Genomic DNA, 17216 nt, shown 5'->3' with positions numbered 1-17216 from the left:
ATGCCAAGATTCCTCCTTGTGCCCACTGTGAAGAAGGACTTGTTTATTCCAACTGACGGCTTCCTTCCTTAAAGTTAGACTAGAAGCATGAAACAGAGTCAGGAGCTGATGAATACCTCAAGATACAGAGAGAGGAGAGAGAGACATACTGGTATCTTAGCAAGCCCATGGGAAAAGGGAAAGCTTGAAGTTTTCCTCCTGACCCATAGTCCTGAGTTTTCTGGGCTAGGATTCCTTCTTCCTGGAGCCCTTACCTGGCGCAATGAGGGGGTGGGTAGCCACAGCAGGAACCGTCCGGCTGAGCCCAGCCCGGCCCTCCATGCTCCCTGGCACACTGCTGTTGCCATCTCCTTTCTTGAGTGGCTCCATCACACTGTCAGTTATGCCAGGCTTGCCACCTGCGGGGGAACCCTGAGCAGTGTTTCTGCCCTGTGATGGGGTAGGCAGAGGCTGGCTACCGCCAGGCGTGGGTTTCAAAGCCAAGCTGGGCAGGACAGGCTGAGTAGGGGGAGGGCCCGAGGCTGCTGCAGCTGGTGTCTGCTGTGTTCGGAGGGTCAAGTTCTGTACCTGGAAAAGAGGGGTCTATGGGAGTCCAGAGAATGCGGGTAGGAACAATGCCAACACACAACCAAGAGAGGACAGAGTTAAGGATGGACCCAGGAATGGCTGAACAGGATAGTGGATTGTAAAATCAGAGAGAAAGGGAGAGAGAATGAGTTAGGGGCTGAAAGAGAAACCAGGAGCAGGCAGAGTTTCTAAAGAGGGCAGGAAAGTTTCCTAGTGACTTAATCCATCAGCAGAAGAAATTGACTTCTGAGAAGGGACTGCAGGGGCAGGGAGGCCAGGCCCTCTCCCTCCTGAGACCCTCCCTCCTTCCCCAAACTCTCAGCATTGGACAAATAACACTCAGAAATAACTCCCAGACAGGTGGAGCATGGGGCTTCCTGCGGTGGGAAAGGCCAGGGCAAAAGTGAAAGTTAATTGACCAGCAGGGCCACCAGGCAAAGGATTATCTTGTCCTCAGAATAAGGTTAACAGCAGGCCTTTCTGAGACAGCCAATGTCTTATTCACCCTGGTCCCTGGTGCCCTCTGCTGGACACACGGAGGCTGTGCTACCAAGCCCTCTCCGCTCGGGTCTCCATTCTGTAGCTGGGGACCGGGGAGATGGGAGCAGGAAGGTGCTCCTTTCCCTGCTACCCACAGAATCTTCAGAGCCACTAGCATCCTTCTGCTCCCACCCAGAGGTAGTACCCAGGACACATCTTTGCTCCTTCTTCCATGCAGTTTTTCCCAATTCCTAGCAGTGCTAGCATGTGTGACCAGAGCTAGATTTCCATTTACGAAGTAGCAACAACAGAGTAAGTTATACTGGGATGGTGTAAGTAAGGTGCAGAAGGTGGCACTGACCACCCATCACTGGCAACCACGCTAGCCCCGGCACGCTGCTGTCTGGCTGCTAACCTATGTTTGAGGGAACAAAACAGAGTGAAGAGGAGCTGAATCCCGCTGGATGGATGGAAGAGCAGGCCTGGGGGCGCTGGCATGTCCTGTCTCCCACCTGCTTTCCTAGACGGTCCCAGCCTCTGCAAAGATTCAAAGCTCCTCCAGGGTGTGCGCCGTCCCCAGTATCAGTACCCGCTGTAGTGGTGCCCACCCCCCTGCCCTCCCACGAGCATGGGATCCTCACCTGGGCGGGGGTGGGGGGCCGGGCGGGGGAGCCAGTGCCGAGCTCAGGCTGCACAGTAGCGACGGTGGCCGTGGGCGTGAAGATGAGCTGAGGGGACAAAGGAACAGTGCCGCCTAGGCTCCTAGCTACCTGCACCAGGTTACCTGGCTGGGCCTGGAATCACAGGAAACGAGGCGCCTTTTACCTGCCCAATGTGGGCTCAGCCACAGGACAGGACAGTCTAGCCTGGGAGCAGCTATGGGGAAGGCCAGGGAAGGAAAATAGGAAGGCAAGGAAGGGAGAGACCGTCCTGACCCAGGCTGGGCAGTGAACGGGTGGGGTCGCGGACAGAGCCACTCTGGGGCTGCAGCAAAGCCAAGTCTCCTTCAGAACCCTCTCTGAGGGGCTCATCCTAGAGGGGACCAATATTCCCAGGGTACCCTGAAGTCACTATGTCCTCAGCACCCTGGGGAGCAGAGATCTTGGGCTGAGACAGACACCCTAGGACCGTTTTCTAGGTCTAACACTCTTAAACCCATGGCTGAGTCAGAACAAGACTCTCCTCCGCAAGGGGCCAAATTAGATGTGTTCTCTTGGTCATTTTCTAGCCAAATTTAGATTCGGGGGGTGGGTGGGTGGGGTGGGGCTAGAGACAACAGCAGTGGAGGAACTGGACCCCCTAGAGCAGTGGGAATCCGGTGTCTGCGTCTCGTTTTGCAGGGGTGCGGGTTATGTGATGTTCTCTGCATGACACCTCGACCTCCGTGTGAGCCCAGCTCTGAGTCAGTGTGGATTTGCTGGGGTCCTGACAGGTGCTTTCCCTAGAACACAGGTGACATGCCTGTGCCTGTTCTGCTGCCTTGCTTTGGAAAAGGGGCAGACAGGTGTCAGGAGCCCAGCTGGTGAGTAGAGGAGGACAAAAGCAAATTTGGGCAGTATCACAAGGTGGCTGTGCGGTGCCCTAGGGTAATGCAGGTCTGTTCCATGCTGTGCATCTAAGAGGCCATTCCCTGGGAATGCAGATGTGCCTCCAATGATGAACTCAGAGCCAAGAATAAAAGTGCAGGAGCAAGACCAGAAAAGTTCAAGTTCTGGCCACAAGGGCAAAAAGAGGGGTAGGACTGTATTGTATTCAGGGCGGTGTATCCAGGGGTTATAGGGAGGAATCTTCAGAATGGGAGGTATGAGATCTGGGCCCAACATGGAGCTATACATTATTGCCTCCCAGGGAGTGTGCTGCTATTTTCTCAGGAAATTCTTCTAAATCTTAGGGACCTGTAAAGCTCCTAAGGACCTCTGCACTGCTTAGGGACAGGTACAAAGGAGAGACTCTAGGTATGCATGTCCAGGGCAGGTGCTATCCTGAGTACATTCTGCCAAAACAAGCTCATCCTGATTAGAATGGGGGCCCAGCAGGGAGGGCAATGGAGGCAGCAGCATGCCCTGAAGGTGGCTGCCCCCTTCACACCAGGCCTCGAATGCACCTGTGGCACCCAAAGTTAGAGGTGGCCATTCCTTGTAAGGACTGTCACAGCAGGGGCAGATCCCATTTCTGTAGAGCACACGGATGTCTACGCATCTGCCTGCCTTACAGGTCTGCGTGTCCAGAACCATCCAGGCATGCACCCCCGTACTGTACACGCCAGTTAATTTTGAGGAGTAGTTTCTGGTAAGTAGAGGACAATTCTGTTTCACTCTGGGAGGAGAAGGATCACGGGTATTCAGCCCGCAGCCCCACCCTCCGTGAGTCATTGAACCTATACCAAAGCTCCCACTCAGCCCTCCAGACCCCTTCTTTATTGCCCCCAGCCCGAGTGCTTCTTCCCCACCCTCTCTAATCTCCCAGCTCCCAATGTCTCTGCCTCTGTCCCTCCAGCGCCCAAGCCATGGCCCAGGCTGTGGGTACTCACCATCTGTGCCCTTAGGTACATCTGTGCTTGGCTCGCAGTCAGGGCTGGGGAAGACGTGTTGCCCAAGAGCACAGCCTGCTGGGCGATGCCTGAGGCTGCTGCGGAGTTGACGCTCTGAGCCCGGTTGAGGAGCTGGGCTGTTGCCGGGGAGGCTGCCAGATTGATCTGATGAGAGAGATATAGGAGACAGGAGGTTCTGTTGGGGAACGGTATCCCCCTCATCCACGTCTTTCTTTCTCCCCTTCTGTTCCTTCCTTTACTCAGCCTCCTTTAGGCCTATCTCTGGTCCCTGGGCCTTGGAGCTTCCCCAGTGTCTCAGTGCAGAGCTGCAGGGGTCCAATGTTAAGGGAGCTATGCTATTAACAGAGAGCCTTGACACTGGAAAGATGACGGAGTTATTAATCTAAGCACTAGAAGGAGGTATGCACTCTTTTTTGATGGCAAGAACAACAGATTCCAGCCATGATTCAGCATGGCTACAGATTCACCTCAACTGGGTCTGGGAACTTGAGAGCACGGGGGGCAAGGAGGCAGGAGCTGGTACCAGAGCTGTGGCCTATGCCTGCTGCTCCCCCACCCTACTCACCGAAGATGACTGGGCCGGGGCCTGTGAGGACACATTGCTGCCTGAAGTGCTCCCTTGTCTGTTGGCCACCAGGCTTGCCTAGAAAAGGACAAACTCCTCTCACTGGAGTCCCAGATCACCCCCAGTCATTCCTGGTCTCTCATCTTTCAAAGGAGGCACTACAGGCCAGCAGTAGGGAGAGTGGCCTCTGGACTCAAGCGCCCAATCTGCCTCCTCCGTGTGACCTTGAGCAAGTACCCTGGCTTCCTCTTTGGTAAGTGGGGATAATAGCAGTAGCTGCCCTGTACAATCACTGAGGGGACTGGACAAGGCGGACACTACTGAGCACTCTGACTGCTAGCTCTTACCGCTGCCTTCCGCCTCCACCACCCATCACCCCCGGCCCCCGGCCCCATGCCGAGAGTTTCCAGACACTGTCTGGAATGTCCAAACTGCCCTTCTCCCTCTGTGAGCTTCTTCTCATCCTTCAGGTGTCAGCTTCAATGTTACTCCAGCAGACAGGCCTTCCCTGACCACCCAGTGCAAGGTCATCCTCTTTGTCCTTCAGTCAGAGCAGTCTGTTCCCTTCCCTAGCGCTTATCACAACTTAGGTATTGAAATATTTTGTTTCCTTGGCTATTTTGCTTCCTGTTTACTTGCTCTCTCCCCACCATAAGCTCCAAGAAGACAGGGTACACAGTGTACCCAGTGCCTGATACAAACTTTGCATGCAGTAGGTACATAAAACATTTTCTTGAGTGAATGAATGAATGTATTCTTCTCAGCCAAGGAGGAGAGAGACCAACAATAGACAGACAAGCTAAATGGGCAATGCCTTTTGCTTGTGGATGCCTCCTTGGAATCCCCGACCGCTTTCTAGACGTGCAGTGACCTGGTTAAGAAAGGGGCTCCCGGTACTTCTTCCCCGCGCTGGGCGTGTGAGAATCCCACTGCTCCACTCACGGGCTGTGAGACCTCGGGCTCTGCTCCTCACCTGCCAACAGGAGGTGATGACAGGAGTGCCCCTTTCCAGGGCTTCTGGGAGGACTCAGGGAACGCATGTGATACTCTTGGGCAGTGCCCGCTTCCTCTCCCTTTCACTCTCACAACCACGACAACTGGCACCAGCGTCAGGCCAGCCCTCCGGGTCTCACCTGCTGCACGGCCGCCAGGCTCTGGAGCTGGGCGCTGCTGAGGTGCTGCTGCTGGAGGGCTGCGGTCTGCAGCATGAGGTGCTGCTGCTGCGCGGCGTACATCTGCTGCAGGTACTGAGCCGCGGTGCTAGGCTGCCTGTGCAGGGCCTGCTGGATCACCTGCGGTGGGGCGGGAGCCAGAGCTCTCAGCTGCTGCACAAACGCCCTTCGGCAGTAATGCCCGGTCCACCCCAGTTCTCCCTAACTGCTCAGAGAAGGACACCAGGACCTGTGACCAATCGCCACCCTCCAGGGGTGGGAGAAGAGCTGTGCGCAGAGCTTTATCAAAGTCTACTGTCTATCTCTCCTCTCCCTTTGGTTCCTCCCAGCACAGTCTGCTCTGTGTGAGCTGCCGCCGGCGAGAGTCAGCAGTGCACCCCTGCTCTAACCAACTCTGGGGCAATAGGGAAGCTCGGGGGACAGAAGTGTCCCGTGCCAGGCTTGTTAGGTTCTTCTCTCCCCCTACCCCACCCCGCCAGTCCCCCATCACTCTTCGGCCTCAGAGGAGGGTGAAGCTCAACAAGGCAGAGAGAAGAAAGGGGTGGAAGGAAGAGCCAAGTCGGAAGGGGGGCACTGGAGCTCCAGCGATGGCCAGCCAAACTAACACTCAGGCAAAGGCCACGCCCTCCCCTTGAGGGCTGGGACTTCACGGCAGATTTGAGGCTGCTCCCCAGGTTCTGCCAACAGCTTCCCAGAAGTCCCATCAGTCCTTACAAGAAGGTTGCCCTTGGCCTTGCCGAGGAGGCCAATACCACAGGGATGACACATTCTTCTTTTATTCTTTCCCTCCCTCTCTCTCTCTTTCTCTCCATCACCCGCTCTTTTTAGCTACTGTCTCCCATTCCCTGGCCTTACTGCCTGTTCCCCCTTTCCTGATGGGATTGGCTGAGCAGCAGTCTCTAGGAAATGACAAAAGGCTGCTCTTTGATCCTTCTCTGCCCTCAGGAACAAAGAACAGCGAATGCCCTTCTCCAGCCCCAAGATCCTCCGTCTTCTTCCCATGAGTCCCAGAGACATTTCTCTTCCCTTCTTGTACTTGTCATTCTCCTGCCATCTCTTCCCAGGTGATGCCCTGCCTTGGCCAGGCTTCTGCCTACTTCCTGCCCTTAGCTCTGATGAATTCCCGACCACTGCTTGTTTCCATGCCTGGGCCCTATCCTGGCCAGTGAGCCTCTGGTCGAATCTTTCCAGCTTAGTGTGGTTTCTAGGGCTGGTGACTCTAGGACAAAACAACCTCTGGGCTCAGATTTGGGGTTCTGTGAAAACAGCCTGACATCAAAGATCCTCCATGGGCTCTGGTCCCCCCAGACATCCCCACCCCACTCCAACTCTTCTAAACATTTCCCCCAGATTCCATGGCCCTTAGTGTACTCTTCTCTCCGAGATCTTCTTTTATATGAACTCCGTTCTTTGTATCTCCTGATTCTCCCCAGAATTATTTGTTCTTATTTCCTTTACCTAGGCCTTTATTTTAGACTCCTGAAAGTGACCTCCCCAGCAGTTCAGCCAGCAGTAGTTGAGACACTGTGACTACTGGAGTCTGGAGAGAATGTCAACGAATGGACAAGGACAAGCCCCTAGTGGTTCTGCTTGGGCACAGGACACAACCTTGGGTTATTCCACTTGCCAGAGCAGAAGCCCCAGATCCCTTTTGCCTAGAGTTGTGACGGGTGAGCACATCCTAATGTCACTGCTGGAAACTAGAACTAAAATAACCATGCATGAAGGGGCTGGGAGACAGGGGCAAGGCTGGAACAGGAAACATGGTTTTACTAAGTACGAGATGGAAATAACTGGGCGTGGGAAGAGTCTAGAGTATCTGATGATATCTTCTTTAACTGGATCTTTCAGGCCCTCTCACTGTGCTGTGGCTTCTCTTCTCTTCCCTTATCTGGGCGCAGGGCCCAAGCAGGACGAGGTCACCTTCCTAGTATATCCAACTATAATAGCAAAGTTACTTTGAGTAAACACTTCTTGGCTGCGGTCACTTTTTTTCTGCATGTATTATCTGGAAACCTCAAACAGGCATTGCAGTGATTAAAAACATAGGTTGGGGGTGAGAGTTAGGTTTAACGTTTTGCTTTACCTGAATGACCTTGGACAAGTTATTACTTTCCCTGAGTCCAAGTTTTCTCAACTATAGAATTGTACCTAATAATAACTATTCTCGCAGCTGGAGGAGAAGAAGATAAACATGCAAAATGCTTAGTACAGTGCTGGGCCCCTAGCAGACGGCAATACATGGTCGCGATCGCATTTTGGAACAGTGTGCAATCACTTGGAAGGCCTCATGGATGATACTTTGAAAACTGCTGCTTTAGGGAAGAAGGTAAAAAGCTGCAATGACAAAGGATTATTTGGGGGTTCTTTTTTGGTCCTCTGTCTTTGAAAAACTTAAGGATTTGTTCTTTGCAGGGCAATGGTCATTTAGAGAGTGGGTTTGGGTTGTGCCTAAGCAGCTCCCAGCCATTTTTTCTGTTTGTTATTTTTACTTGTCTGTCCTTTACACTTCCACACACACTCCTTCCCAAACAACGCTCTAGGATGTGAACCATCGCGTAAGAAAGGAGTTTTTCTGATCTGCTAAGTATTTTCCTTATCTCCAAACCTTGGCCCCTTGATTGGACCCATCTTGCATCACGTCTCCTCCTCTATGCACAGATATGTATCCACTAATCCACTCCTTCATGCCCATGCTAGAGTTATTACACATCCCAGTTATTCTACCAGACCATGCCAGCACCTCCTCCTGGCTAGCCCTGGACATGATTAAGGAATACAACTCCTGGATCAATTAGAGTTTACCTGCACGGTCTGCCGGTCGGGGATACCGCTGTACACAGAAATTTGGGGACCCGTGGGGCGGCCACTTCCACCACTGCTGCCATTGTTGCAGCCACTGCTGCTACTGGCCCCACTGGTACTGCTGGTGACACTGGCACTGCTAGACGTATGTGGGACTGGTAGCTCATTCTCCATGGCCTATAGGCTGGCAGGGTCAGGGCACTCGAATGGCAGAAGAGCAGGCAGATGCTAGGAGGGAAGACACAGAAGTGAAATGTTTAACAAACGTTTACTAGAGAACACACATAGTTGACCCTTTGTATTTGTGGGTTCCACATCTGTGGATTCAACCAACCATGGATTGAGACTATCTGAAAAAAAAAAAAAATTATATTTGCACTGAACGTGTACAGACTTTTCCTTATCATTATTCCCTAAACAATACAGTATAACAACTATTTCTCTAGCATTATATTGTATTAGGCATTATAAGTAATCTATAGATGATTTAAAGTATTTGGGAGAATATGCTTAGGTTTTATGCAAATACTATACCATTTCATATCAGGGCCTTGAGCATCCATGAATTTTGGCATCTGCAGGGGTTCCTGGAACCAATCCCCTGTGGATACCAAGTGACAACTGTACAGTATATGTACAGCTTTCCAAACAGCCTGTGGTGGGGCCTCTTGGGAACTGAGGTCTTGAGACACACTTGCCCTCAGAAGGATAGGGCCAGGCCTGATTCACTAGGTGAGATCTGAGATCAGTTCTGCCTGATTCTAAAGCCTATGATCTGGTCATCCCGCCCAAGGAGGTAAACTAGTAAAGGAGGCAGATTTCCCATAAGGTTCTCCCTAGCAGTGACCTTAGGGCTCATCTCTCACCCTGCATCCCCTTCATCTTTGAAATGGGGAAACTGAACATCAGAGAACTTATTATTTGTCCATTTAGACAGCCAGCTAGTGAAAGAAGTAGGATTAAAAATCTACAGAGAACAGAATGAGAGAAAGAGGCAAATAAAGAGGAAATAAAATAAAACGTTCATTTTATTTTGTTTTGTTTTCAAAGCCAGAAGAGCTCGAGTATGTTTGAAGTCTCTGTTTTCTCTACTAAGTACATACTTACCGAGTGCTCTCTGACTCTAATGCTGAGTAGGGAGGGTACTACACCGAGCAATTTGGTTAAAATCTCAGGTTTTAGAGTCAGAAAGACTTGGCTTTATCCTGGCTCTGCCACTTTCTTGCTGGGAAGTCTTGGCAAGTCACACTTGTCTAACCTTCTGTTTCCTAATCTGTCAAACGTGATGGTATATGGATTGTTGTGAGCATGAAGTAAAATGATGATACAAAGTACTCAGCAGAGTGTCACGCACAGACTGAGCGCTGCATGAGCACTGGCTGCTGTGTGGCCTGGTTCTCACCGTCCACTGCCAACAGATCAGGCCTCTCTGAAGATGGAACTGGCAGAGCCTCTTGGAACCTCCTGTCACCATCAGTAAAGAGTGCCAGAAATTCCTTCAGGGCCCATCCTATGGTTCGGATACAGAACTGGAAAGTCCCTTGAGGCTTGAGCTTGGGAATAGAGAGGAGCTGGGAAAGAGGGGAAGGGTGGTTGCAGAGGGACACCAGACCTGAGCTCAGTTTCCTCTCTTTTTCCTTTTTCATGCTATTCCTAAAATTCTTAATTCAATGTATAAACTTTTCCTTCCTACATGTAAAATAATGTTTGTCGCCCCATTATAGATATTCAATCCTCTGCTTGCAGATTATACCAATTTAATAAATGGAGAAAATAAGATTTTTCACAGTAATGAAAGTGCAAAATACCAAATAGTCATTAATGTCCTGTTGTCAGCTCCCAGTGCTGCTCAGTTGGGGTTACCATTTCTCAGGCTGCCTTCTTCAGATAGGGTGAGTTTCACTGTGGGCTAAAAAAAGTGTGGGTAAATGCTAAAAGACAGGAAGGTTGGGAGTCAGGAAACCCAAGCCACTCCAGGCGGCAGGCAGCAAGCTGCTTATGGCTTCCAAGGCAGTACAGCAGTCTTCCAACTACGCTCATGACATGGCTCTTTAAGCAGTGATTTTTTCCTGATGTTTGTATGTTTGCTTTTACTGCCAAAGGACAAGGCCCTTGTCCATGAATTCCATTTGTCCTGAACTGCACTCAGTGCTGGGCCTCATTATGGCTGCTTATTTGTTAAGGATGTTTATGTTAATGATGACGCAGGATTCAGTGAAACAGTGAAGTCAACAAGTATTTCCTGTGCTCTGCACTGTACAAATCTACCTTACTTTATGTTCCAGGGAGGATAGGCTAGACTGGGTAGAAAGTGGTAGAAGGCATAATTCTTGATCTTGTAGAAACTGAAAAACTAGTTATAGAGAGGAGGCTCAATTGAAATTTTAAGGATCACCGAGTAACAAATCAGGAAATGACAGTTCCTTTCAAACACGGTTACCCCACAGAATCCCAAGGTCTTGTCTCAGTTCAATGCCTCACCTCCCTTCCCCAAAGTGTTGACCAGAATTGGGCTTTGGTTCTTGCTTTTCACCCCTAGGTTCATCCCTTTGGTTCTTGCTTTTCATCTCTAGGAAATCTCAACGGAAGTACTTAGAAACATAAAAAATGGTGGGAGCAACAGGGCAGTAGCCACAGCAAATTAAGAGAATAGCATAAACCCCATCCTGGATGGACAGGCCACAGCTCGTTTTTTTTTTTTTTTTTTAACGGCTGCCACTAGGGCAGATATAGTGGACAGTATATACTCAAACCTTCTGGAGAAATAAAACAACACAAAATTCTAAAGAAAGCATGCATTTCTTTACAGAAAAACTGCACAGGCAAGGACAGCCACTGCTCCTCATGCAGGTGAGAGAGATTTGCCGCAGCAAGCTGGGGACATGGGCACAGTGCACTTCCTGCACTCCTGCCCACCTGTCTCCTTCCTTGTGCAGGCAAGCACGCCTTTTCCTTCTCTCCTCACTCTCTCATTCTAGGCTTCACCCCCCACCCAATTTGCCTTTTTTGTCCAGTAGTTTTTGCCTCCCCCCGCCCCAGCCCCTGGTTTTCTGACTCTTGCTCCTCCTGCCCCTTGTCCCTATCCTCTCTCACACCTGTGCTCACTCCCTCCCCTGCACCACTCATCACTGGCACAGGCCTTGGTGTGCTCACACTTGCCTCATCGCGCTGTGACTCTCCTGCATAGGAGCATATTCCCCCCTCACTCTCATCCTCTCTCACCCTCCTGCCCTCTTAATGAGCTCTCTCTCCCTTTCTTGACCTCCCTGCTCTCTCCCCACACTCTCTCCTGGCCCTGCTTGGCCTCCCTCTGCATCTGGCTCCTTCTGGCTCTCCCTGTACCTGCTCCCTTGAGGCACAGGCTCCAGTTCCCTCTCCTCTCACTCGAGGCCTCCCTCTCCCCGAGCAGCTCTCTCCCCCCCAGCCTGATTAGCACGTCTCTCTCCCTCTCTTTCCACCCTGTCTGTCGGGCCTGCACCCTCTGTTCCAGCTGATGCTTTCGATAGATACAGCTGTCTTTCAAATGTGCTCTCTCTCTGGCTGTCTCTCACTCATGCAAAAGACAGAGGAGGCGAGGACAGACTCTGACTAGAGGATTAGTGGATTAACCATTTTTAAGTGTGCAATTCAGTATCATTAACTACACTCACAATCTTGTGCAACCCATCACCACTATTTCCAGAACTTGCTCATCACCTGAAACAGAAACTCTGTAACCATTAAGCAAGAACTCCCCATTCCCCTTTGCTCCCTTGCCTAGCCCCTGCTAACCTCTGATCTACTTTCTGTCTCTATGAATTTGCCTATTCTAGATATCTCATATAAGTGGAATCAGATAATATTTGTTCTTTTGTGTCTGGCTTATTTTACTTAGCACAATGTTTTCAAGGTTTATCCATGTTGTAGCATTATCAGAATTTCATTCCTTTTTATGGCTGAATAATATTCCACTCATTCTGCTTATTCATTCATCTATTCATGGACATTGGGCTGCTTCTATCATTTGGCTATTATGAATAATGTTACAGTGAACATGGCATATATCTAAGTCCTTGCTTCCAATTCTTTTGGGTATATACCTAGCAGTGAAATTGCTGGATCATATGGTAATTCTACATTTGGGCATGTGAATATCCAGTTGTCCCTATGCCACTTGTTGAATCACCCCGGTTCTTGGGCCCACAGTCCCCCTAAGCCAGTCAGTGTGGTATATGAACCCTCCATCATCTGACCCTGCCTGCCTTCCTGGCCTCATTTTTTTCCACTGTTTTTCCACACTTCACTCTCACTGGGCTTAGCATTATTCCAAATGACCTGAATCTTTGGACACCTTGCTCCTGTCTGCCTCTGTGGCTTACTCATGCCATCCCCTTCCCCTGAAATGCCTTCCTTCCACTTTCACTTAACCAACTCCTTAGATCTTCAAAACAACTTGAGTTTCTCCTGTGAAACATGTCCTGAACACAACCCCCTCTAACTCTTCTCTTCTTGCTTCCTTCAAATTAGGTTCCAGTTTCTTCCTTTAAGCCATCCAGTTGGATGGCTGCTCCCACAACACTTTGTACTTACCTCTCTCTTTGCACTTACAATGTAATCTTACAATAAGGTGATTTGCTTGAGGGCCTATCTTCCCCACTGGACTCTGAACTCCGGAAGAACAGGGAGCATGTCATATATTCCCATATATACATGGTGCTTCATTCCATAAATGTTTATTGAATAGAACTGCTTGAAATACACTACACTCCATTCTACTTTTCATCTGAAAGCTTAATTTCCACTTCATCTGCAAAATTCCTCCCAACTAGTCTAAAACATAAACCACCTGTGATTTAATTTTAGTATCTTCCATCAATGGTGTCTATACTAATAATAATGATTATATATTGAGCACCTACTTGTCAAGCATTATAGCAGATGCTTTATGTATACTATGACCTCCCTTATTGGGTAGGTATTATTATCCTAATTTTGTCAATGGGAAACTTATCTAAGTAATTTCTCTGAGGTCATCACAGAACTGGGGTTCAAAACTAGGTCTGAATCCAAAGCCAGAACTCTTCCCACTACACTCTGCAACTTCACCCCTAATCTCACCTTAAGCCATTATTTCAATGACATTGGGCAAGGTCCATGTCAGAGCACACTCGATTTTCAGAGTCGAAAGAAACTGAGATCACTGAATTTAATCCGCTAATTATTAATCAATCTCCATTAAATATACTTATAAAATAATCTATGTAATACATACATAAATGATAATATGCATGGGTACCCATCAACCAGTTAAAAAAAATCTAATATTACTGTAACTTCCCTCATTTTTCCTATGCAAAAACTGAGGCGTAGTTTTTAGAGAAGTGAGCGACTTATTCAGGGTGACATGGCTCCTTTGACTCTCCTCCAGTACCAAGGAAGCCTCCCCCAGAAAACCTACTGGCCTCATGGTGGTAGAGATTTACTACTGAGAGGGTTGAGTTTGCCCTGAGGAGAAATCAGAAGCCAGGGTCTTGCCATATGTCTCTTTCTTATTGGTCTCCTAGTAGAGAAGGGAACTTGAGTTAGAAAGAAACAATTGATTAGGAAGTGTGGACACAAATAGTGGCTTTCAAACTTTTTCTTCTACAGTTCCCCTCTTTGAACCAAAGCTTTCAATTCCTATGTCCCCACTCCCACCTTCCTTCTGCCTCAAAGCGCTGTGCTGCTGGGAAGCAGAGGAGGCATTCCGGAGTCTCAGCGAGGGCTACTGAGGCCTCTGTGGCCTCCCCTTACATCCTGCACTGTGGTGCCCTGCATTAGACAATCTGAGTCTTTAAACTTCCACATTATCTAGGCTTTAAGCATTTTACCAAGCCCTATTCAATTTCCTTTTAATTTTTCCTCTTATTCTTCCCTTCTCTTACTTCGAAGCAGTTCTTTATTTCTTTCCCAAGGCCACCCATTCCTGTGGACGCCCACTATGAACCACAGCCAAATCTCATTAGTGGCTGACCTCCAGAACTGGAAGTCTGGTTCCAGCTCATCGTGTGGTTTTGTGTGAGCCCAGGCTCTGAAGGGCTGTGATTCATATTTCAGTCAGTTCTCCTCTCCCAACCGCAAGGGACCACACCGAATGACGTGCTGACTGTAACTGGCTAGGAGGGTGATCGTATTACAGGTCTTTGGTGCCCACAGGGCCTGTGACCAGCAGCTGGAGAAATGCTGATGCTTCTGGCCTCCTCGGAGCCGCCAAGTCTAGGAAACACTAGGCCTTTGTCCCCAGTGTCAGGGAAATCCATTTGCTGTGGATTATAGCTGTGACAGAGGTTCCAGGAAAGCAGTGGGGAAAGATACTGAAAAGAGCTCGCCAAATCTAGCCTAAAGCCCTGGGGTAAGGCGGGGTGAGGCTTTTCCTAATGGAATCAGAGCCTGACAGGAAATGAGAAGTCTAGTCAGCCCCACGATGGCTGCTGGTATTATCGTGCCTGTCGTTGCGTGTTCGGAGGGTGAAGATGCTCTTGTGCTATGGCCATGGCTCTGCCTCTCCTCTGTGGTTGCCTCTCTGTCAGAGACATGAGGCAGTGGCAGCCCAAGATCCAGGCTCCCTAGACTTAGCGGATCTAGAGGAGACTTCCTTACTCCTCCAAGTTGCTGCAGGAACACAGCATCCTGATTTGTACCAGTCTAATTATGCCGCTGGCAGCAGTCGGAAGCTACTGATATACTGGGTGCAGTCCAGATGGATTCAGCTCAAATCTCCTCGAAAAGCTCCCCCCTCCCCCGTCCTCTGTGTGTTGCCACCTTTAGTGTCTCTGTAAACCGAAGATAATAAAAGAAGGCCAACAAAAATAGAAGTCAAGGATGAGAAGTTAAAGCTGATCATATAGTCCTAGCAATCCAAATAGCATGATTTCATTGTGAAACAAAACACCATACATTTAAGTGAATAAACTTTTTCTGCACCCTTACTGTTTTCTTCCTAATTTATAAAAGAGAGACTATATCAAGTATTTATATTTCAGGCTGGTGCTGGTTGGTTGAAGAATATGAGGAGGAGAAAGAAGGATTTGCTCTCTCTTGGAAGGGACATATAGTTAAAGCCACATTGTGCAAATGCTGAGTGTCTGGGGACCAAGATATGAGGATGATTCTGTCTAGACTTGGGCAGCTTTGGTCTCATTGCTAGAGCAATGATGGGGATATACATTCTGTATCTTCTGTAAGTCCCTCATTTAACATGAGAGGTGTCCTTATAAAAGAATACCCTGTGAAGAGGTGGACACACCCAGGGATTAGATATGTGCAAGACAATCTCCGCATGTGAAGATGGAGGCAGAGATTGGAGTTGTGCTGCCACAGGTTAAGGAACACCTGGGACCGCCAGAAGCTAGGATGAGGCAAAGAAGGATTTCAAAGGGAGCACAGCCCGGCTGACACCTTGATTCATACGTCTAGTCTCCAGAACTGTGGGACAACACATTTCTGTTGATTTAGCCACCCAGTTTGTGGTAGCTTGTTATGACAGCCCTAGGAAACGAATACACTGCCCAATATTGAACCTGACTAGCCTAAAAAGATCAAATGAAACTAATGGTAAAAAAGAGTACAAAGACATAAAAACAACCTCGTTAACATAGAGCTTGGCATGCTCCAAGGCAGGGGTTCTCAAAATGTGCTCCCTTGGCAACTCGCCAAAAATGCAAATTTTCAGGCTGCATGTCAGACCTACTGAATCAGAAATTCTGGGAATGGGGCCCAGCAACCTGTGTTTTCACAAGCCTCCTGGCGGATTCTGATGCCCAGAAAGTTTGAAAGCCATTACTCTGAGTAATGGTCTCATTATCAACTCTATTATGAAATTAAAAAGTGGCAGTCACATTTATGAAATTAGATGGTTATAATGAAGTTCCTGGAAGATGGGGCTAGAAGCTGGGGAGGAGTGGGATGGGGGAGGTTTACCAAACATACTTTTTCCCTGCTGAGAATCCCAAAATACCTCTATGTGGCAAGGGGAGAATGTTGGCAGCCTCAGTTTAGAGATCTTCCTATTTCTCTCCAGCCTCACTGGCTACCACGAGCCCACACACAGCAGATTCCAGAATTAGTCACACTCTGTGTTTCATGCCTTTGCCTAGACTGTTCTCTCTGCCTGGGCCACTCCCTGTGCCCCTCTTCCCCATCTCCCTGGCCAGAACCCATCCTTCTCTGCCATGTAGCCATAACATCTGCTCGTCCTACAGGCTTCCCTTCTGTGCCCTAGCCTGGATTTGGTGCCTTCTTCCCAACTTCGATAACATAGCAAGACAGCTGACTTTCTTCTCTAGGCAGTGATTCTATTACTTTTAGACCCCCTAATGCCTAAGATGGTGCCTGGCCAGCAACAGTTAGTTTTTGTTAAAAGAGGAACCAAGCTTGAAGCTCTACTGAGAGACCTTCACCTCCTGATGAGGAGGTCCTGGGTTAAGGTACTAAAGCACCCCATGAAAGTACAATGTTATCTGAGAAGGTACCCTTGAAACTATTAATAGCCAGTAACACCTTTACTCAAATTTATTGGTCCAATAAATAGGGCCCAGGACACATAAATTTTGATTTGGGAATGGAGCAAGATGGGGAAATAAAAGATAAGTGGTGTTGAAGTGATGGGTATGGGGACTCTGGTTACTGTAAAGGTAGACACAGAAGGTCCTGGTCAGAAAGTCTGGGTTGTAGAGCCAGCAATACCATTTCTCAGCTAGGAGTGCTGCATCAGCACCATGCGGAGGTGGTATTTTACCTCCTACCTCACAGAGCTTCTGACAAAATAGATACAGAAAGCATTTTGCAAACAAAATCACATGAATGCAAAGTATCATGAGAGAGAGTTCAGAAAGAGGGTAGGATGTGCTACTCCATGAAATGAACAAACATCGCTAGGGCATAGTCTACATATGTGAATGCAACCCCGGCCAAAGTATTTAACATCTTTGTGCCTCATTCTCCTCTTCTGTAAAATGGACAGATTTATAGCACAGACTTCACTGGTTTCTTTTAAATAACAGGTGAAATAATACACTTAAAACACCTAGCATAGCCAGGCACAGATTGGAAAGAGTGT

The 17216-nt window shown here is 48.9% G+C and overlaps 1 protein-coding gene across 9 annotated transcripts in view; it reads right to left on the bottom strand.

The window, feature by feature from the left end:
• PHC2 (polyhomeotic homolog 2) overlaps nt 1–17216 on the bottom strand; it is a 103491-nt gene that overhangs the window by 41488 nt on the left and 44787 nt on the right. For 3 of the 9 annotated variants that reach the window (XM_045548323.1, XM_045548320.1, XM_045548322.1), the window contains exons 2-7: nt 8141–8368; nt 5297–5455; nt 4164–4241; nt 3578–3742; nt 1689–1841; nt 255–567 (exon numbers count right to left, since the gene is read on the bottom strand). In XM_045548323.1, coding sequence (XP_045404279.1) covers nt 255–567; nt 1689–1841; nt 3578–3742; nt 4164–4241; nt 5297–5455; nt 8141–8314 — 1042 coding nt within the window. In that variant the 5' untranslated portion in view covers nt 8315–8368. The remainder of the gene's footprint in view (nt 1–254; nt 568–1688; nt 1842–3577; nt 3743–4163; nt 4242–5296; nt 5456–8140; nt 8369–17216) is intronic. The other 6 variants (XM_045548327.1, XM_045548324.1, XM_045548326.1 and 3 more) reach the window with 3 other exon arrangements.

Source organism: Lemur catta, chromosome 3, assembly GCF_020740605.2.
Source record: "Lemur catta isolate mLemCat1 chromosome 3, mLemCat1.pri, whole genome shotgun sequence".
Taxonomy (NCBI): Eukaryota; Metazoa; Chordata; class Mammalia; order Primates; family Lemuridae; genus Lemur; species Lemur catta.
This window is presented reverse-complemented; position numbering and strand designations above follow the sequence as displayed.